Source organism: Ixodes scapularis, unplaced genomic scaffold (assembly GCF_016920785.2).
Source record: "Ixodes scapularis isolate PalLabHiFi unplaced genomic scaffold, ASM1692078v2 PGA_scaffold6__148_contigs__length_123643588, whole genome shotgun sequence".
NCBI lineage: Eukaryota > Metazoa > Arthropoda > Arachnida > Ixodida > Ixodidae > Ixodes > Ixodes scapularis.
In genome coordinates this window covers 96988297-97010022 of record NW_024609881.1, presented here as the reverse complement: position 1 = coordinate 97010022, position 21726 = coordinate 96988297, and the positions used below count along the sequence as shown (strand labels likewise).

The 21726-nt window shown below is 47.6% G+C and overlaps 1 protein-coding gene across 1 annotated transcript in view; it reads right to left on the bottom strand.

Moving 5' to 3' along the window:
- Positions 1–1406: 1406 nt before the first annotated feature.
- The window catches only part of LOC8040576 (serine/threonine-protein kinase/endoribonuclease IRE1), a 38819-nt gene continuing 18499 nt past the window's right edge, over positions 1407–21726 (bottom strand). Inside the window, exons 11-23 of the mRNA XM_029972190.4 lie at positions 21232–21358; positions 19663–19820; positions 17820–18077; positions 15970–16036; positions 15713–15806; positions 15498–15627; positions 13688–13847; positions 12768–12961; positions 11333–11599; positions 7872–7995; positions 6808–6875; positions 4866–5139; positions 1407–4642 (exon numbers count right to left, since the gene is read on the bottom strand). Of these exons, the coding sequence (XP_029828050.2) occupies positions 4128–4642; positions 4866–5139; positions 6808–6875; positions 7872–7995; positions 11333–11599; positions 12768–12961; positions 13688–13847; positions 15498–15627; positions 15713–15806; positions 15970–16036; positions 17820–18077; positions 19663–19820; positions 21232–21358 (2436 nt within the window). The 3' untranslated portion in view covers positions 1407–4127. The remainder of the gene's footprint in view (positions 4643–4865; positions 5140–6807; positions 6876–7871; positions 7996–11332; positions 11600–12767; positions 12962–13687; positions 13848–15497; positions 15628–15712; positions 15807–15969; positions 16037–17819; positions 18078–19662; positions 19821–21231; positions 21359–21726) is intronic.

Genomic DNA, 21726 nt, shown 5'->3' with positions numbered 1-21726 from the left:
ACACAAACTAACACACAGACGACCAAAGCCTCTCAAGGTAATGGACCTTTTCCAAATACCGACGGCACCTGGCGGTGGCTCCACGAACTAAAAATTGAGGAAGTGACCTACCTGCGCTACCAATCGATAATGGGAGCTACGCTACCAGTTGCTTCGCTCTCTGAGCTGCGTCGCGTGCCCGACGTGACTTTAAAGAGGGAACTCCGTAGCGTCCACCCAAACGTCGTGTTTTTCTTTCCGTCCACTTTCTTTTTTTGTGTAACACAATTATATACATGCTGCAATTACGTGTTCTACTCGTCGATCTACAGCCTCATTCCGAATTTCCTCGATTTTTCGTTCCGACTTCCACCGCTTGGCATCGGGTGCTCGCGCGTGCACAGAACGCTTCTCGGAAAAGGTCCATTGGTTGCTGCTGCCATGACAACCACCATTTAGGTCCTTTCAGGTTTTGGCAGTTTCGAAAAGAACACAGTTGTTCCAAAAGCATTTCTCGCCACTATAATGAAATCGCAGCATGTCACCGCAAACTTGGATCAGCTCGCCAAGAACGAAGGGGCCAAGGGGAAACTGCTTGCTCACTTATGGACCAAGATGGCGACCATACAAGGAGCTCAGCGGTACTTTCCCAGGATCCTGACTTCAACCAAGTTGCAAAGTTCTTGGAAGGCGGACCTCTTCATTCACCGGAACAGAGCCACTGGAGCCTGGTTTCAAATACAGCGCTGCCCTTGGCAAATAGTCAGATTAATTAGTTTGTTGGCTAGTAGGCAGTAAATAATTTGTTTTGAGCCAATAAGATGGGTAGTGAAGGTTCACTTTCTAGTTTGTTCTGCGTTGCAATATGTATAGCTCAAGAGAGTGGCCGCTGTGGCAGAAATATGGTGGCATTGTGGTCGCATACATAGTCCTGTTCTGAAGTAAAAGTTGGAGCCATTTCTCCAAAGCAGGTTCCTATGGCAGTTTCCCAACCGTGTTCTTCCAATAACATTGGCTGCGTCTTAACTTTGTCCTTTAAGTGTGGTCATTAACACAGCCCCTATTCCTCCTCTTTCCACATGCCCTGCAGGAAAATAAACGTGTAGGGTGTTTCTTATCTACGAGGCTTTCTTTTTTATCTCATGAACATCGCAAATAAAATGTTTGGTGTGCGTATTCGACTCAACATTAAACTTTTTGGACACGATTCAATTCGAGTTGAAATCTCACTGTTCGCACACCTCTAGGGATATCTTAAAATAATGATGTCGTGGAAGAACAATGTAGGTAAGAATCCTGCAAAATTATTTGCAGTTCCCGGATATTTTCCAAAAAATATATGTCCATGCAAGTCTGAAAAAAAATTTCATATGGCCTCCGACCCCAGATTCACCTATTCCCCCAAAAGAGGTCAGTCAATGCATCACTGAAAAATACAATTAGCCTTTAATTCACCCAGTGACAACATTGATGCATACTCTTCCAGCACTGTAAAACACACGCAACAAAAAATATATTTTCTCGACGTGTCGGAATGCACGACAAATACAAAGACAAAGGCACATACCACTTCTGTGCTTCCACAATGTACACTCTTAGGCAGAAAGGAGAGCAAATGGAGTAAAGTGTTTTTTTAACACCATCTTGAATTGCCATCACAGAAATCACCTTCTCATGGCAGGCGTAAAAGCATATTTAACACCCTTTTTTGAGTATTCCAATCATTACGTGAATTCGGACCGACAAATGATGCGCTGCCTTTTCTTTTTTAAAGAAAATGCCCATAATTAAATACTCTGTTCATGCTATAATCTGAAATATTTCCAGCAGCATTTTATTTAATATCGCACTATGAAGGTTACTAATAATGAGTGACCGTCAGGTAGTGACCATCAAAAACCATCTCTCCTCGACAGCTCCGCAGGTTCAAAACCATAATGTGCGTACGACAAAACAAAAATATCAATGCATTTTTGGAACGAAGACCATCAAACACAAAGCTAAAAAATTTGAAAGAATAGGAACGTTTCCCGAAGGAAAGACGAAAGTATTTACAACATAAAAATTTCCATCGTTGCAACAAAAAATAAAAGAGCCCCACTGGTAGCAGCGACTGTACGTTTTTAAATGTCAGTCTTTGCCAACTTGGTTGCGCAAGTGCAAAAAAAAAGAAGAAAAACATCAGGCGAGTGCTATAAAACAAACGTCGGCTTTGGTTGCCAAATTAAAGAGAAATTGAATTCTAGCCTAGAGACACAACTTTCCAAATGATCTCTAGCATAAATAAGGTGAACAAAAACATGTTCAATAGATTAACATAGATATGTGTTTACTTTTATAGAAAATAAATTGCAGACACGAGTCCCGCATGTCATATGTGCTCTAGAGTTTTGTTAACCCTAAAGCTGTTAGTGTGTGCGCTTTCAAAAATGCACGTTGCATACTGCTGCACATTATATCCAACCAAATTCATGCTGCATCACCGAGATGTGCTTGTGCAATGGAGAAGAACTAGTGGTACAAAACTAGCATTATACCTGTGATGGTGGAGATGAAATAAGATTGCTGAGATGTCCTTGCGCACAACTTATAAGGCAGTTACCATTTCCTACAAGGACACCCAGAAGATGACCAGACGTTTTGTGCAGTGGACGCTGCTGATGCTAATCTTAATTTCTAAGTAAGCAGAACACATAAAATGATATGGATGCGACTAACATCTTACGCCCAAAAATGAAAACTGATGCAAGCTCGAATAACTCTACAGGATTTCCCTTAATAAAATATACCAGTGCCCAACAAAGTATACAAACACGAGAAAAAGAAAAGAAACTTGAAATGACCACTACTCCAAGTACAAGCTACCATCTTTCATAACTGGTACCAGTAGTGAGCAAGTAATAGGTACTGGCATAAGGTGCAGTGGTGAATTGGCCACCTAATTACTGGTGGCACAAACCCAAGCTACTACTAAAGCCAGCCAGTAGATGGTAGCAGCAGCAAGCAAACTGGTACTTGCCATATTTGATTAACCCACAGGTGGTAGGTACCAGAAAGTTATAGTACAAATGCCAAAAACTAGCACCAGTCAAAATGTATGGTGAAGTGGTGCTGAGAATACCTAATTGCAAACATAGTGAGGGCCAGATTAAAATTTAAAAAAAGCACTGACAAGGTTGTCAACACCTGGTACCAGTAGAGATCGTATGAATCCGGTATAAACTGAGAACCAGCATTAAAGGTAATCAGCACCAGTAAGCAATATTGGTAATCATTCCTACCAGTTGAAGATTAGATGTCTGGCAACTGGTAACAGCAGCAGGTGTTAGCAACCGGTACTAACTGGTACATATATACCAGCATGAACAATGCTAATCAATAGCCAGATATAGGTATGCACATAATCAGGGCCAGATAGAAATAAAGCATTAAAAAAGCTGCCAGCACCTGGTACCAGTAGAGACTGATATGAATCCAGCATAAACTTTGAGAACCAGCCTTAAAGGTAATCAGCAGCACCAGAAACATAATTGGTAGCCATTGGTATAAACTGGTACACCACCACAAAGCTAGTCAATACTGGGATATAGGTGCAGACATCCTCAGGACCAAATTGAAACATAGAGAAGCATTAAACAGGCTGCCAGCACCTGGTACCAGTAGAGCATATACGAAATCACTGCGATCAGCCTCGCTAAACACTAATGGTAACTATTCCAACCAGTTTAAGGTTAGATGGTCGGCAACTGATACAAACTGGAATACCAGTACAAGAAAGCTAATCAATATTCAGATATAGGAGCAGATAATCAGGGCCAGTTTGAAATAAAGAGAAGCAATGAACAGGTTGCCAGCACCTGGTACCAGTAAAGAATATATGAAATTACTGTAATCAGTCTCAGTGAACAAGAGTGGTAACTTCCTACCAGGCCAAGGTTAGATGGCTGGCCACTGGTACCAGCAGCAAGTTTGAGCCACTGGTATACCAGCACAAACTAAAGCATCACCTTTTGAAATAGCAACCTTGGTAACCATTCATACCAGTCCAAGGTCAGATGGCTGGCCACTGGTGCCAGCAGCAAGTGTGAGCGACTGGTACACTGGTGTGTACCAGTTCGTATAGTGAACCCGTCTCGCTCCAACGCTCCTCACTTCCAGTCGCGCCGCCATGCTTCGGTGGTGCGTGTCCTTTCGACAGTGTCCCCATCCGACAAACGTCGCGGTCGTCGTGGCGACAACGTTACGAATTTCGTCGGGCGCTTTGCGGGCGAACGCCTCCGCACGGCGTCGCGCCAGTTGTCCTGCACTGCACCGTTTTCTTCTGCGACAGCGCCGAGCTGCTTGAAATTGTCGGTGGCGCTCTCAACAGGGTCGGCACCATTCACTGCCAACAAAGAACTACGCCCGACGTGCGACGCTGTGCTCGCTTTTGCGTCGTCAACTGAGTTCGCTTCGGTCGTAATCGCCTTCTCTGCCAATGTTGAAGGCAGTGTCGCCTCGTCGACGTTTGTAGGCAGTGTCGCCTCGTCGATGTTTGCCTCTGCGCGTTGCCACTTGGCAACCGGCCGTTCGCCGACAAAGAGAAGACTTGCCAGGTCTCCCGCAGGCTTTCCGGGTGCCACGGGTTTGACCAACTTGTCCGGCAGGTCAGCCACATTCGCATCTGAAACCCGACAATCGGCAAGATGAGAGAGCTTATACGACACAATCTATAGCACAGAACCTTGCAGGGTTTTCAAGTCCCAAAAGCAAAGAAATCTACAGCTTTCAGTGAAAATAGCCAACTTCACCTCACTCAAGCATTGAATACGGCAGCCAAACTCTCGTTCTGGGCACCACACTTTAGGGGAGGGCAGGTGGAGAGTCAAGCGCTACAAAGGACTCACCATCTGCTTCCGCTTCTGGCGCTTTCCGCCGCCGCCACTTCCACGGATACGCCGGCCCCAGGACTGGAGGTGGGCTCGCGGGCCGGCACAGGTCGGCTGATCCGTCCTGTGCGTAGTAGCCCCTGAGGGTGGCCTCGGTGCGGCAACCCTGGAGCGCCAGGTAGGTGTGCAGCAGCAGCAGCGGGAAGCGGGACGTGAAGTAGCCCACGAAGGCATCAGGAAGCGATCCCAGCTCCGCCTGCAGCGCTTCGGGGAGCTCGCGGTAGTGATGCTTCTGCGGCGGTGGACGCGAGATTGTCCCGTGTCTTCTTTGTACTTGGCGTCAACTTTTACTTACAGGGAGCTCCCGAGAAAAAAGGACCGTGTTTTTCGGCCCTGGTAGATCCAATCTGCATCACAGAATGCTCAAACTCTGTGAGAAGTCAAGCTAGCTTTTGGGATAGAATGCGAAAGACTGAGAACACAACGTTACCTGGATCAAAAGATGATAGAGAAAACCATATTTCACCATAAACCGATGTTTACCTATGCCTAATTTGGTCAAAACACAAAATGGCATTGTGGGTGCCAGTAGCACAGCACCTATTTCAGTGAAACAAACTTGTCAGTGCAATAGAAAACAATATTCTGTTTCTTGCTGACAAGTGTTTTTCACTAAAACAAATCCTGCAAGCGTTCACAATAAAATTTCTTGTTTTGACATACTAGGCTGAGGTGGAGGTCGACTCGTAGAGAAATTTTGTTTTTCTAAGTTATCTTTTAATCCAGGCAACGTCGTCACCTCAAACCGTTGCGTTCTATCCCAACTACTAGCCTCACATTCTCAAGGTGTTTGAGCTTTCAACAATGCATAGTTTATTTATCATAACTGAAAAACACGTTTTTCTTTTCTTAGAAACTCCTTGTACAACGTCTTCAACACAATGGTCAAAAACAAACACAAACAACAAAATTGGGCTGTATTTCTGCAGTATTCATTTCCTATGCACCAAAAAGATAGGGCTGTATTTTGACATTTCTTTTATAAAAGAAATAAAGGGGGGGAGGCTGTCAAGGAAAACCTTATCACATTAAAAAAAAACAAAAAAACTCAAGGTTTGAGCGTCTTTTTTTAAGATTCAAGTAAGCTTAATTCGAAACCTTGTCGCTCTCTCCTTGAGCATCAAATTATTGAGTCGACTGCATTGACGTGCAAGGTTGCAAGGTGTGGGCGGTTCGGCGGCGCTTGTTTACGGCTATGTTTAAGAGGGCCACCATTCTTCGCGCGGAAGAAACAAACTGCACTCTTGGAGCGGGTGGCAATGGCACAGCATCTCTAGCTGCGACGGCAAACGAAGATGCTTCTGCACGCCACAGTCGTTGGAATGTTTTCGGGAGATAGAGGCCAAGCTTGCGACCTTTGTCGCAGAAATGCACGACCGGTCCCTGCCCGCGACGTGCGACACGATCGCCGAGCGAGCGTTGAAGAAACGGTCGACCACGAAGTGCAAGATTTCGTTGAACGATGACGGGAACCCAGTGAGGATAGCGGCACCACCAGAGGATGAATTGTAGTTTAGCGATTCATAAATGATAGCCATCGAATGCGCCCTAAAGTACAATATCCTTTTTCTTTTTCGTTCCGCGCACATAAAATGTAGGGCGGGGGGGTGACTTACAATCATGCAAATATTACGAGAAATGACTGTGTGAATAGTTGACGGTCTTTTTGCTCAAACTGTTGTCTAGGTGCAAAGGAACGCGAGTCCGAAAAACATGTCATGTGATTACCGTAACAACGATCATTCCTTGCATTTATGTGGAAGAAATACATTTACGTCAGCTTGCATCAACAAAACCTCTTTCAAGGAGAGTAACAGCACTGAAAAGTCTCAACATCTGATGCGAAGTCACTGGTACCGCAAACACAAAGGACAGCCTGCAGGGGAGAAAACTGCATTACCTTGTTGCGCATGGCCCTCAAGAGGTCCCGCACTGAGTGGCCCTTGTAGGTGCGGTACTTCCGTAAATCTGAAAGTAATAAAGTTACGCCCGTCAGCAATGCACCAAAGCATAGTGTTAGGAGAGGCATTCTATGTGACCAAAAACATGCCTTCTGTGTTCACAAAGCAAAACTACCAAGAAAAAAATCTTGACAAGCATGCGAAATAGTGTTACAGGGTGCATAAAACCCCAAAACATTGTGTAAGACACAGTCTGAACTCCGTCAAACAATATACACTACCATCTAGCAATATACAGCGCTGTTCCACCAACAACAAAATACTTAGAAAAAGAAAAAAAAAAGGCCAAACCCCTTCCTTGAGCACCTCTGTGTTACTCTAGGCGGGGGTAAAACATAATGTATTCGGACGAAAGGCGGCGCTCTGCTCCGTGAAACGAGTGCTCTGTGGACTTCCCCAGAGAAAGAGGGCAAGAGAGAGTAATGGAAAGGGAGAGGGAAAAAGAAAAAGCAAACTCCTTTGCCGCAACAGGTCGATGCAGTTTCGAGCGTTTGGTTCTATTTTGCCACGAACTGCTGCCAGGGTGCTCGGCACTGCTGCGTTCCAATTGTTCCGTTGTCCGCACGCTCCATCTACTGCGTCTCACAGTTCAACAGGCTCCGAGAAAGTCACATTTACGCCGCAACCGCAGAAGACAGCACTCGCAAGTAAGACGTCCACGGAGTGCTAGCGTGCTTACCTTACACGACGTAAAGGCCGCTCAGTGCCCTCTAGTTTTCACGTGTGTACACAGTTTCTTCACACTAAACACTAACACATCGCATTCTGCGTTACCACTGCCTTCGCCACGCCAGTACGGCAATGGGGTGACTTTTTTTCCCTTAGTTTCGGCATAGTACGCTCTTGAAAGCCTAACTTCGCCATTGAATAGCGTGGGGAAGAATTAGTTGTCTGACCCCCGACGACCACTATACTGGCACGCGTATTTGGACGACGGGCCACAAATTTCTGGTCGGAACGTGCCAGGTTAATTTCTTTCGTCGAGTCTCGCAACGGGGCGCACCTTTCTGGAGCTCCTCCGTGATGTGGTCTCGCCAGTCGCCGCGGACCACCTCGAAGCCGCCACGCTCCAGCCGCCTGACGATTGCGCTGTCGGTTGCTTCTTTCTCGATCCTGTCGCTCACGTCCTGCAACACGGTGAAACAATGTTTGTTCCCAAAGTCAAAAGAGGCGGTGCAACGATTTCAACATTGAAAGAATTTGCGGCTCGTATTTTTTACGTCGCTATCTTGGCACAAGTGAGAGAAAAAGTGCCTCCTCCTCCTCCCTCCCTCCCTCCCTCCCTCCCTCCCTCCCTCCCTCCCTCCCTCCCTCCCTCCCCTCCCATCCTTCTTTCCCCCCCCCCCCTTCCCCCCCTTCCCCCCCCCCCCCCCCCCCCCCCCCCCCCCCCCCCCCCCCCCACAAGTACTATGATCCAGCATCATTTGGAGGACACAAGTGTTCTTGGTGGCATCTACTGGAAGCAAAGAAAACCATTTCCTCTCCATTGCTACCCTCCCCATTTTTTTTGTGGTGGACTGTCTTTTGTATAGATTGCTCGAAATGCGACCTTCGACGCCCAAAGACAGAACCGAACATGGTGCTCGAACCCCAACCTTCGATTCGTTTAATTTTTTTTTAATACAAATTTAGCACGTGCAAAGAAAACATTTTCTGTTCTTCATTGTATAGGCGACATAAAATGATTCTCGCGATTATTTATCCAGAAGTCCGAAAATCGTTGCGCCGCCCCTTTGAAACTCTCGATTGTACATGTCACAAACCAGTCGGAGCAATCATACATATCGCTAAGTGACAAAACAGACGAAGATGTTGCAAGCACAAATAAGATTTCCAGCCTCACACGTTTCACCAAGAGTAACGAACGTATGGCAGCACTCGAAAGGGTCCTTGACGAGCAGCATTTTCCGTCAGAACGACGAGCAATGTGAGGCACGAGGCGAAAGAATTCCGAACGTACGAAGGACCTGTTCCTCCGCGCACCTCTTCTTTGGGTGCATCGTGTCGTCTTCTCCGAAACGCCGCCGCACGCACGATCCGGCTGCGAAATGCCTGTGCTCCTACTGGATCACTCTGCCAATACACAATCCTTACCCCACCATGCAGTCCCCGCTCCTATGCAGCGGGGGAGGGGAGGAAAAAGGCTAGTGTCAGTACGGTGTCTGGGAAGCGTCTTTGACCGGTTCGTTCACCGTCCTATCCCTATCCGAAGTGACAGCAAGCGACGCCGCAGGAACCGGAGTGTCATGCCGTTGAACATTGATCTTCGAGTGTTGGAGTAAGTGCATTGGCATTTATTGCCCCGTCTTTAGTTTGGACTGGACCGGACTGGTTTCGTGAGGCCGACGCGTGGTTCCCATCGTGCTCTTTCGCTCCGTTGGTTCCCTCGTTACATCCACTTTCCCGCTTACAAGCGGGGTAAGCCTTCTGGTACGCTTTCATTGACCTAAGCGACAACGTAAGACCGAGGCGCAGCCCCGATGCCGTTTGCACGAGACCGCCGACACCCCAGATGAAAGATTGCCTCCCCGAAGACGACGGTATGCGGACCGTTCCGAGATTGGAATTCCAGTCCTTCGCCGTGTCAGAACCCCCGCGCTAAATGCCGACGCATTTCGTTGAGAGTTGTCGTAGTGACAGCAGCAATTTCGGCATCATATTTTTTTTCCCCGCATGCATAACGTAAATTTTAGACTCGGTAACACCGTAGCACGCGCTGTGAAGAATATTCGTTTATAAACACCACACCAAAAATTGCTCGATGTCTGCGTGCCTCCCAACTACGACATATTTCTCCTATTGTACTTTCCGAGACGTGGTGGTACGTGGTGGCACCTCGACCTCCCACCCCAAGGCCACTTTTTCGAGCTGCCTCACTCGGCCTTTATCAGTGCAGAACTGTAACTTCCTTGTTCTCAAGGCTGTCGAATACAGTGTAGACCGCATATAACGTATGTCGCGGGAGTCGCGAAAATCCGCACTATAAGCGGTACCGCACTATAACCAAAACATCAATTTTTCAGGCCAAAATATAGATGCCATGAGACAACTTACCTTTGTAAAAGAATTTATTTTATGTTAGATGAAAAATAAAGCTTAGTTTGAGGAAAGTCTTTATTTCACCAGACTAGTACACTTCTCTCTCAAGTGTGTCAGAGATTTTGAAACAAATGAGCGGCTTTTGCCTGGCGCAGCCTCTTAGCGGCGTCGCGGGTTGCGGACGGATGTTGCGAGCGTTCAGGATTGCTAACCCTAATCACTTTTCTCCGGAGATGAAAACGCGTGAAAATTCGCATCCTTCATACGGTACGCGCCAGTAATACCTTGCACTTGAGCACACGCATGAAATGCGCCAAATAAGAAATCCGGGCGATGTTCGAGGACACAAATGCTTAGAAATCACCACTGTAGTCGAAGTAAACAAACACGACGACACGGGCGTTTCTGCCGTCTTGAGAGCGCCGCCACGACATCGCCGCTCGAGTAGGTGGATCTTCTCTTCTAATACGTGCCGGGTTATCATAGCGACACACGACGAAAATTCACAGTCAAGGATAGCGCTTTTACGCGGAACGATGAGATGAATGCCGTCTACGACGACGATCACAACGTTGATCACAACCGACGCCTTGTTCGCGGATAGAAGCAGCCGGCTCGCGACGGGCATGCAATGCGCGCGAACACTTCTCCTGTCGTTGCGGTTGTTGGTTTCCAACGCAGTGGAGGGACGCACGCGCGTGAACGACACGTGCGTGCGTCCGTCCATCGCTGGGGCAACTGAAGCCTCTCTCTTCGCTTCTCCCGCTTCTTCGAGCACCCTCCTTGCCCCGCGAGTGCCGCTTGCGCAACGCTTGCGGCTCGCGCCGTCAGCACCGTCAGCGCCGTTATCTAGTGTCGCACAGGCAAGCGTGCTCGCTGCTCCGGTCGTCGGCGCGGTCGGCGGGCTGTGCCAGAAACCGCACTATAACCGGTATTTCCCGTCGCGCGCCTGCGTTTTAAGCGGTATGTAATTACATGGAGTTCTATGGGAGGCGAACCGGTGGTTTAAAAAAACCGCGTTATACCCGATCCTGCACTATAAGCGGTTACGTTGTAAGTGGTCTATACTGTAATGAGTTCATTCGCAACTTCTGGGTCTCAGCTTTCGCCACAAAGTGCGAGGTTGAGCCACAAAGTGTGAGGTTGAACGACACAGATTCGCCGTTCTGTAACGACAAAGGAAACTACCGACACAAAATTCGCAATAAAAAAAATATTTACATGCCATCAAGAAGTGACGCCACGAGATAAAACGTCATTTCCATCGCTTGCTCACACATGCCGCTACATGTAAACAAGACGACAGCCCAGTCGGCAGAGGCAGGGAACAAACTGAAACAGAAACCATGCGGGTACGTGCACGAGGATACTGGGACGTGGCGCTCCGAGGGTCAAACCTCAAAGAGAAGCGTGGTTGGTCCGTACCTGGAAGAAGTCCAGCTGCTTCTTGGGCGCCCAGAACACCGGGTGTTTGGTGACCACCGCCACCGAAGGCCGCTCTGCCGGTTCCGTGCGGAGCATCTGCTCGATGAGGCACTGCGCCACCGGTCCGTGCGGTCCGACGTCCGTGAGCGTGTGTCTGCCATGCTTGATGTTGGCCTGGCGCTCCAGCGGATCCCCGAACGGGTGCCGGCCGCCGCTCAGGACGTAGTAGAAAACGCAGCCGAGGGAGAACACGTCCACCGCCTTCGTCTGCAACAGCGATGCGTCCCGACTCACATTACGACGGTCATTGTCATTTTGCGCGCCCGCAAACAACCTCTCGGTCTGCTGTGCTCATCACGTTTTGTTCAGAAGGTGGAAATTCTAACTAGAATAGGTACTCTGATTCACTGTAAGTGCGAGCGAAGCTGAAGCTAAGAGTACAGGCAAATTGTACTAGGTATGAGGCTTCCCTATCTAGTTTTTTTATTCGGGTTACCCTGCACCCAAAGGCATTATCATAGGAGAGCAGTAAAAAGTTCATCATAACTTGTTAGGAAATGTATTACACACATACACAGGAACATGCAAGCATTAATAAACATGACTAGCAGAGAAGGTCAATTCGCAACATAGACAAATACCCGAAAGCACTCGTTCTAAGGTTGAATTCTCTGGTTTTGAAAGTGTGATCCAAACTTCATGAAATGAAGATGTGGCAGACACAAATAAGCTATAGCAAAATCACACTGCACTCGCATACCACACACATTGGCCCCAAAAAAACTTTTTCGACGCATTGTCGACAAACTATACTCCGTCTTACTTTTAACGGCGAGCTCCGAGCTTTCAGCGTTTGTGCTGATTGTATACTTGTGCAATGTAAGCATCGTTCAGGTTACAAGCTTGTTCACACACTTGTGTTTGTTTAGACGGAGCTCTTGTGATGTCTTTTGACAAGAGAACACACTGGCATGTTGACGAAATCTATGAGGTGGCCCTGGAACAGCATTTCACTAGAGCGAAAGTTTTGCATTTCACTAGAGTGAGGGTGTCGTGGTATTTGAGAGATCAAATGTACCTACCATCTATGAGAAATGCATTGCCAAGAACTTTTTTAGCCAAGAAAGAACGATGCCTGAACAAAATAAGAAATATATGGAAGCTGCCAGGTGTTCCTGACAGTGTGCATTCTCTCGTCCCAAGAGATTTTGAGAGGTTTTCAGGTGAATGGTCATAAGCAGTTGCAAGCGCGTGAAGAAGCCTTAGCACGGTTGTGCTCCCAGCTTCAGTTCTGCTCACACGTAATGCGAAACAAACTACAAAAGCACAGACAGAGCGACGCACAAAGCGCGTCGGACGCGCGCACTCTCACCAATCTCTGGCGTCCCGCACTGCCCTCCGGCAGCGCGTGGCACTCTCGAGCGACTAGACTCACGGCACGTCCGTGGCCCGACAGCATCTCCGGGGCGATCCAGCCCTCGGTGCCCGTCACGCCGGACTTGCGGGAGAAGGACAGGCGCCCCTGGCTCAGCTTCTTGCACAGCCCAAAGTCCGAGATCATGGCCTTGGCCTCCCCCACCGCGTTCCGGCGGGAGATGAGCACGTTGTGCGGCTTCACGTCTCGGTGCACTGCGCGGGTCGGCACGAGCGTGCATTCACACGTGTGCGGAGGTGCGACGCAAACAATAACTAGGGTTCTGCGTTTTCCACTCTTTTTTACTTTGAATTTGGGGGTGTTTTTTGGGGGTTTATTTTTTTTTACAAATTCTAAGTTTTAACGAGGAAAGAAAACAGAAAAATGGGCATGAGTCCCGAAGTAGTAGCCTCGTGGACAGTTCAGTGTGGGCTGTGTTCTGGACGAACGCAGAATATAGAGCTGCGAACAAATATTTCTTTCTTTGAAGCTTGAGCTTTTTGGTTTTACCCAAACAAGATAAAACCGGTTTGCAAGTTAATTTTTGGGGCTTATTTTTATTTACCGAAAACACAAAACCTTGGTTCTAACCAGCACTCGTCTGCTCGTGCGCAGACCATGACATCGCTCTGGACAAACACACAATCGTGCATGTGCACAGTGCGACGCAAGGTAGCGCGAATGCGTTTTCGCATGGCGGAGCATGACGCAGGCTAGCGTGTTTGCAACTTCGCGCTGTGGAGCATGACGCAAGTTGGCACGAATGTGTGATCACCATGACCGAAGAGGCTCTCGTCACAAAAGCTTTTAGCATAGTGGGACGCGTGGGTGTGTAACACACTTGATAAATTTTCTTTCACCAATTTCGTATGCCCGAGTTACGTCCACAGAGAATGGGTAGATAAATAACGACGCGCAGGGCCTCCGATGGGCTGTCTCACCTATGTCGAGCGAATGAAGGTGGTGCAGCCCGGAGGCGGTCTGATGAAGCAGAGTCGTCGGGTCCAGGCCGCCGCGCTCAAACTCCGGGTTCTCAATGTAGTCCTGAAGCGTCGCGGCGCACAACTCCAAGGCGATGTAGTAGAACTGCCTGTCTCCCTCCTGCGAGGGAACCGAGAGGCAGAGCCACAATGCTCCTTTGAATAAAACTGGATTGGGTTAGTTGGTTTGTGATTAATGAATTAATGGCTAACAGATACATAACAAACATCTTCGTGAATAAAAGGTTATGAGTAACAAGTTATGAGTAACAGGTTTATGAGCAACAAATTTATGAGTAACAAGTTTCTTCATTACCATGTTTGTGAGCAATAGGTTTGTGGCTAACAGGTTCATGAGTAACAAGTTCATGATTAACAGGTTCATGATTAACATGTTTATAAGCAATATCTTTATGAGCAACAGGTTTGTGGTTAACAGGTTCATGAATAATAGGCTCATGGTTAACAAGCTCATGAACAGCACGAAAGATGGGGATGAAGAAAAAATACAAACACAAAACTAATCACTTGAAAGTTAGTGCCCGTCTCGACTGTTTGTGCCTTTTTTTCATCCACGTCTTCAAGCTCTTTTTAATGCCCTTTACTTTTTTAATCTTCGTCATTAACGATGTCACATATGGGGATGATACTCCAGAGTCCCTTCACTGTTTGAACCATAAAGTGAAAGAAATACAGGAGGACACTTAAGACAACTTATGTGTAGGAATGCAAATGCATTCCTACAAGCAGTGCGCCTCGCTGTCCTCCGCAGAGACCGACCAGGCGGTGCGACGTGGCTGAAGGAAAGGCATAAAACACGTGATACAGTAGTGCGCAGGCAGAGGGACCAGGAATCTCTTGCTGCTCCCCCTCCCTCCCTCTCCTTCCTCCTCCTCCTCCTCCTCCTCCTCCTCCTCCTCCTCCTCCTCCTCCCCCCCCCCCCCCCCCCCCCCTGTTCACATCTGACACGAGAGCGGCAGGCGCACGCGCGCCACCTTCCCCCTTTTACTGGCACGCGGGTCGCAGCGCTAGGAAGAGGGCTCTTCTGTGGGGTGACATTCCTTGGAACTATGACGTGTCGCAGCCAATGGCTCTTTAGGTGCCGTTTTGCTCAGCCAAAGGAAAAATGGGAATTTAGGTGCCGTTTTCCGCGGTTAATGATGCCTCCTGCTTCGCCTCCATGGGACAGTTAACGCTCTTGCTTTAAAACTTGTTTATTCCCGTCATGTGGGGAACTTTGGCTGTGCAGCCAACTTAAGTTGGTTCAACTCACAAGGATGGTTCCGTGTTCTCGGTGTATGCAAATAAGCCCCAAAAAGTAACTTATGCGAGCCAGTTTGATCAAATCTGGGGGAAGTTGAAATAACTCCAAATAGGAACGGTCCTTCAAAAAAAGAAAAAAAAGCCCAACCTTCGCGAGAAGAAATCCTTATTTACAGTTTTGTTCTCTGCAGAACTTGAAACCCGGCCCGTGCTAAACTGTCAGCGAGGTTGCTTCTTTCTCCTAGAACCATGCGTCCCGTCTCGGTTACGTCCCTCATCGGTACTGGGGCAGCTTCCAAGTAATGGGGTCATGCACATGTTCCCTGGAATCTCCTCCCCATTTTATGTGAGACACTGAACATGGACAGCAAAAATCACAGAATTCGGGGGACAAAAGGAAACCCCCCCTAGTAAACATCCCCGAATTCAGAAAAAATATACACCCTGAAAGCATGGAACCATAGTTATTACGAAGCTACCATACTACCGCAAACACCGAGAGCCGTACCATGCAGTAGTAGCGGACCACGTTGGGATGTTCGTCTGACTCCCGGAGCAGGTCCACCTCTCGGCTCGCGAGGCTGACGCAGTCCGGAAGGATGCGCTTCACAGCTACGGGCCGCTTGTCGAAGGTCCCCCTGTTTGTCGCGGATACGAGCAATCAATCGACGAGTTGATCGAACGGCAAGTGAAAAAACAAGAAACTCGGGCGTCGTTGCTTACCTGAAGACGAAAGTGCCGTTGCAGCCGTGGCCAATCACGTCCCTCGTGTGGAAGCTGATCTTTCCGATTTGACAGAAACCGTCCTCGGTGACTTCTGCGAAAGCAAAAAAGCCGACTCTTAAAGGAATGGAGACACCGAACATGTTAGTTCACAGAAAAATTGTGACGTACGAAATTACGCTCAAAAAATCGTTTGGAGGGTACTGTGTCTCCCTGCATCCAGGATTGTTTTGAAAAAACAAATACGCATCACTCACCCAGACTTTGATTGCCTCCACTGATCCTCAAGTTTCCACTGCGAGAGGTCCTTTGGTATTCCCTCGCCTGCATGGCAATTAGCCAATTAATCAACACTTTACCGATTGATTCACGCAACACAGGGGTTAGGGCCTAAGGCTCAAGTACGCCACTCAGAGCTGGGGTCCAATCCCAGCAGGACAAGGACAATGACAAAAGTGGCACTGGTGATGTCCATTGGTGACTTTTACGTTAATGGAACTGCCGACTGTGCAGTGATGGGCAGTCAGTAGTGCAGAATAGGCAGTTCTGTTTCAGCCAAAACACTTTTGTTGGGTGTCCCCACTCCCTACAGACTCCACCCAAGCTCGTAACTTAGTTTCTCTAGGTGAGGCTGCAAATAGCGCCATTGAGCTCAGCTCCTCTGTAAAGTACATTTTCATGTCAATTTTTGCTCTACCAGACATTTAATATATATTTTCTATATTCGTTCATCATGCAGCATTTCAACCCTTTCTCGGATCCAGTAGCTTTACAACAGTGTCGCCACCCCAGACCTTGACATTTGTGCATCGGCCACAAAGTTCCGCCGCCTGTCGAGTAATTCGCCCTTTACAAACTGATTTTCGTTTTCATGTTTTGTACTATTCTTGCATTAGCGTGTCTCGAGTGTGATCACGTATATTAGTGTTCCTTACTTATAGTGCTTTTGTGGAGAGCAGCAATCTAGAGACCATCGTGGTTGTTCTTGGGCCCTTCGAATAAAGATTACCGTAATATCCAGAACAAACTCCCAACTTTTCGCGCGATATAAGTAGTTGGGGAAAAAAGGCAGGTGGGTGCAAATCTTTGAGATTCGCCCACCCGCCTTTTTGAAAGAATGTTTTACTCTCGCAAAGTCCGTTGCTTGCATACAAGCAATGAACATGCCGACCAGCAATACAGCATGAATGCTTGTTTCGTGAAATCACGTTTCTAACACCGCTATGTTCTCTTCGTTAGTCAAAAAAAAAAAAAAAAAAGTCAACAAGAAAATAGAAAAGTTATCCAAGTGCAACGAGCGAGCAGGCGAGCGAAAGAAGCGACAAAGTGTCGTGCTAGGGAAGCAGTAAAGCCGGCGATTGCATTGGCAAAGAGTTTGCTGTCGGGTCAAGTCGTACGCCTTGTCAGTTGCAACGAGTGTGCTCTTGTGCAACTCTTTTATTTGGTGCATACATGCATGCAACCGGAGATTTGTAGAGGGAAAGGCCTGCCCATCTGTACCCAGTTCTCTGGAATCACTAAATTTTGAAGTGTGGACGACGTATTAGGATTTTTTTTTTACATAAATATTTTGACATGAAAAGGGGGTGGGCCAAGGTTCGAGGGTGGGCGTACGTTCAGGGTATTACGGTATTATTATTATTGCATCCGCCACCGCTTCTCTGACACCACCACACGCATTCCGGGCATTATAGCGCCATACTTTCCGGACTATGGTCTGGATTTGGCGCATAACACACAGGATTCCATTTCGGTCGAGAAAAAGCATTTTCCCAGATAGTCTGCAGCCAGTGCATAGTTTGGAAGTAAAAAAGATCCTCGTACACAGCACACCTCAACAAATGCCTGTTTCATTAGCTCACAGAGAAGCTTGTATCGCACAGACATCGTCACTAACACACTCCGTCCTTCTCGCAATCCGTACCATTGTAACGAACGGAAATCTAGGAAAACCAAGTCCTCGTACGGTCTGCACTGCGTGTAACCTTAACTTTTGGACGTGCGTGGTCTGCGAACTAGAACCGAGAAAATACATTGACCAGCTCTGTGGCGAGTGTGCGGCATCAACCGGAGTCACGTAGACCGGAGCTCGAGGAAACGGACAAACCTGCGGATAGAGGTAGGCCACCACTCCGACCATTCCTGCCAAAAGCAGCACCAGCGCCATCTGGATCCACACGAACTGGCTGGAATAAGGCACGTCCCCCGTCGCGGTCTCCGTGGCGACGTCTCTCCTCCTCCCTCTTCTCTCCCCCTCTCTCTCGAACGGGAAGAAAGGGGGAAGCCGCCGGGATGAGAAGGGCAGCGGGGACGCTGGCGTTCGCCGGTCCCCGACGTCGGGCCGACCTTCGTCCCCGGGAATCGCCTTTAAAGAGTTCAAAAGGATTGTCGACGAGAGTGTCGTTAGAAAGTTTGAGTCCGGTTACGGCAATCCTTCGAGACGACTAGAATTTTTGGCTGTCTAGAAATGTCAGTTATGTCGAGAGATTTTCATGTCGTGAAATGAACTCCCGCAGGCACAATGCATCTGCTGACCTCGGATCGCAAGATTCTCAAAGTCTTGTCGACAAAAATTACGAAAGAAAAAATCGGGCACGGCATAGTGAACTACGAACGCAGCGGCCCAAACATCGGTTGACAAAGAAACAGCCATCCAAAAATAAAAAAACAAAGAAGGCAAAGTTCCGCATCACCACATGTACAACAAAGCATAAAGAATTAATAAAAAATGCCTCGTGTTCATGTGCGCAGCAGGTGCAAAGCAGCTTGCGCCTAAAGTTTCTTGTCTTCTTTTTTTTTTTCTCTCTCTCTCTCTCCCAAACCTTGGTTTGACATTTGATGCTGCTGTTTCTTTTTTCCCTCTTGCTCAACAATATCTTCCATTCTTTTTGTCTTTTTCTTTCATTCTTCTTTTTTTTTTTATGTGCACATGGTTCTTTTAGTTCTTACTGCGTCGCCTCACAAGCGTTGCTCGTCGTTCACTTTGTTTCGGTCGTTTTGTTCTCCTCGGGGCATCCACCGCATAGAGAACTGTTGGCATGTTGGAAGGGCCCCGTTTGCACAATGCACGAATGGCGCAATCACAAATTTGATAACTTGCTTGTCTCAAAACTCTGCTCACCTTGAATTTGTTTTTTCAGTATCTATGACTTCCAGTTAACGAGGGCTCACTCTACTGCAGCAACTAAACGTAGTTACCAAAGGTTGTTTCTGTCCCCGAGGCTAGTCGTAAGACGAGATGAACAAATGACTGCATCCACGGGATGCGTTCGAATTTCAGGATTTTTTAAACAATTAATAGGATAAAATTACTTCTTGGTTGACATGCAGCTAAGACTACTACACATTGTAGATCGTATAGTGACTTCGTTACAAGAGACTTGGTTGAGTCACTGATACAGGGTCTTGAGAAGTTGCCAGGTCAGTCTGAGCACCCTCGGTCGGCCCCAACTGCAGACTTTTGCTATGCGGAGCACAAGTTCGTCTGCTTCTTTTGCGGGGGTTGTGGCGACGTCCGAACGCCCAGCTATGATGGAAGGGTAGTGGGTGGACCTCAAAGCAAGCTGCCTCGAGGTCTACCCACTATGCTTCAATCAGAGCCAATCAGAGCTCGGCATTCAGACGTCACCACAACCCCTGCAAAAAAAGCAGACGAACTTGCGCTCCGCATAAAAGAACCACCATCTAGAGAAACCTTAAAACACTATGCGAGACTTACTTTCCATATATTCACTAGTCCATTGACAGCATAAGCATGTGGTGAAATAACACCATAAGAAACCTATCTCAGCTATGCGGCGCCCCGTCCTTTGTTGTTACATTTTTGTGTTTGTTGTCGTACTTACATCTTCCTGCCCCCTCCCCTTATGTAATGCCCTGATTGTACCTTTAAAACGGAAAAGAGGTCAAAGAAAAGAAATGAAATGAAAGCGACACTTTATGAACTGTACCTTGTCGCCACTATCTCGTGGGTCGGAGCGTTGGTCCGCGTCTTCGCTTTCCACGGAGCGGAACTCCGTCCGATCCGGGGGCTCTCGCGTCTCCCGGTAGTCCAGCTGGAGTCGCGAGAACAGCACTGCCACCATGGTGTTGGGGTACTCGTAGTAACCTAGAGAGACACGGCCAGCACCACCAACTGAGACACTGAGATATATTGAGATATCGGAGTCAAGTATGCCATTCAAGACTGGTCAAAACCTAAACAGAAAAATAAATGCATTAGTAAAATGAGTCCATTGGGATTAGAGCTACGTCCGGACAAAACTGGATGCTTTGTGCTTCCATTGGTTCTAGCACGGTATTTAATCTGTGATGTTCTCAGAGTACTGCTATTTAGGTGAACCAATAGGTTACAATAACCACATTCATTATTTTATTGATAGCAAGTGATCTGAGGATAGCATCACACATCATGTCTCCAGTCTTCCTCCCTGTAGCTTAAACTCGTTACAACAGATTTGGTCACAGCAGACATTCAATTATAACAGACTGGTTGGTCTTTTCATCTATGCTATTGTGATAACTTTGCTTATTACAGATTCTGCTATAACATACATACAAATATAATGGACTATACAAGGGAGTTTGTAAGTATTTCACCATTCCATTATATACATAGTGGGCTCTTCGACGGCAGTAATTTTTTCGGACGTTATGCGGCTTTGGTTCGGTACCAGTGGCATCCATTTTGATAATTGCTCTCATCGTTGTAGGTGCCCAGCGAGCTTTGTATGACCCAAAGTACACAGTGATGACGATCATGAGTACCAGCTCAATAAAAAATTTCTACCTCCTAAAGTTCAGAAGTCTCAATAAACCAGTTCTTTTCTAGTATCCATTCCTATTTCATAACTCTCGCTAGTTAGAACAGACTCCAATCGCAATTCACCTCAAAGTCTGTAGTAAGGGTATCTACATTCTGCATACTCCTTTTACAACAAACCAAAATCTTCATCCTAATCATGGTCTGCTATAATGAGCTCATACTGTATACAGCACAGAAAGTAGCCTACTTTGAACTTTGTCGCAGCTGATCTTTCCATCTACACATTATTCTGCCCACTCATGTGCAGTTCAGTGCTAAAGCATAGCTCGGCATCACAAACTCGCTCAATCACAGTCGCAGCACAACTGCGAATGACCCTGGCCTACTTCACGAAGCCTGGCGAGTTCACAATGTGATGGTGAAGAAATTTGTGAACTCAGATACATTCGTGACGCAATGACGACCAACTTTGTGGACTTTAATGAGTTTGCAACGCAACGGTCAGTGACTTAGTGAGTCCGACGAGCTTGCAATGTGATGGGGAGCGACTCCGTAAATTCGAAGCCTGCAGTGATGCGACGAGAACAAGTTTCTGGCACAAATGAACCTCACAATCTAGGCCCGCAACTTTTTGACATCGGCATACTTCGTCGTACGAACGCGAAAGAATACAATGGTTTTCAGGTTCGGCAACGTCATGCTGAGCGAGTAGGTTCCAAGATGCAGGCCTAGAATGGTAAGCAGTGAAGCGCACCTGAAACAAAGGCACGCCTGCTTTTGCTGTGGGTCTGCTTGCCAGCGTCGTCTGCTGTTGCGTCGCCGTCCCGCCGTTCGGTCGGAGTCGGAGGACCCTCGAGGAGAGGTACCCTGCGATCCCTCGTCTGAGAGGAAAGCGAGGCTCGTCACAACAACAAACTTTGCACGCAAGATAGCTGCATTTCTCAACTCGCATACAGACGTACGAAGGCAATTAAGAAATTACCCGCACAAACGTTTGAGATACCCATCTCGCACAAACTTTTCGAAACCCAAGTCCGTCACGGATCATTGCAAAGGCGGAGCCTCGACTGATTCGCAGACAATTTGCCACATCATCCACCGTTGCTCGTCTATCCAACAGGTCGGTTCACGTGCACGCTCAATGTCACTGTCCATCAGTCATGGACGTGGATGGGGGGTCAGACCCTTCCTTCGTGGCCGACACATGCGTGCCCTTCCTGGGACTTCTGTTCGCAATCAAACACACTTT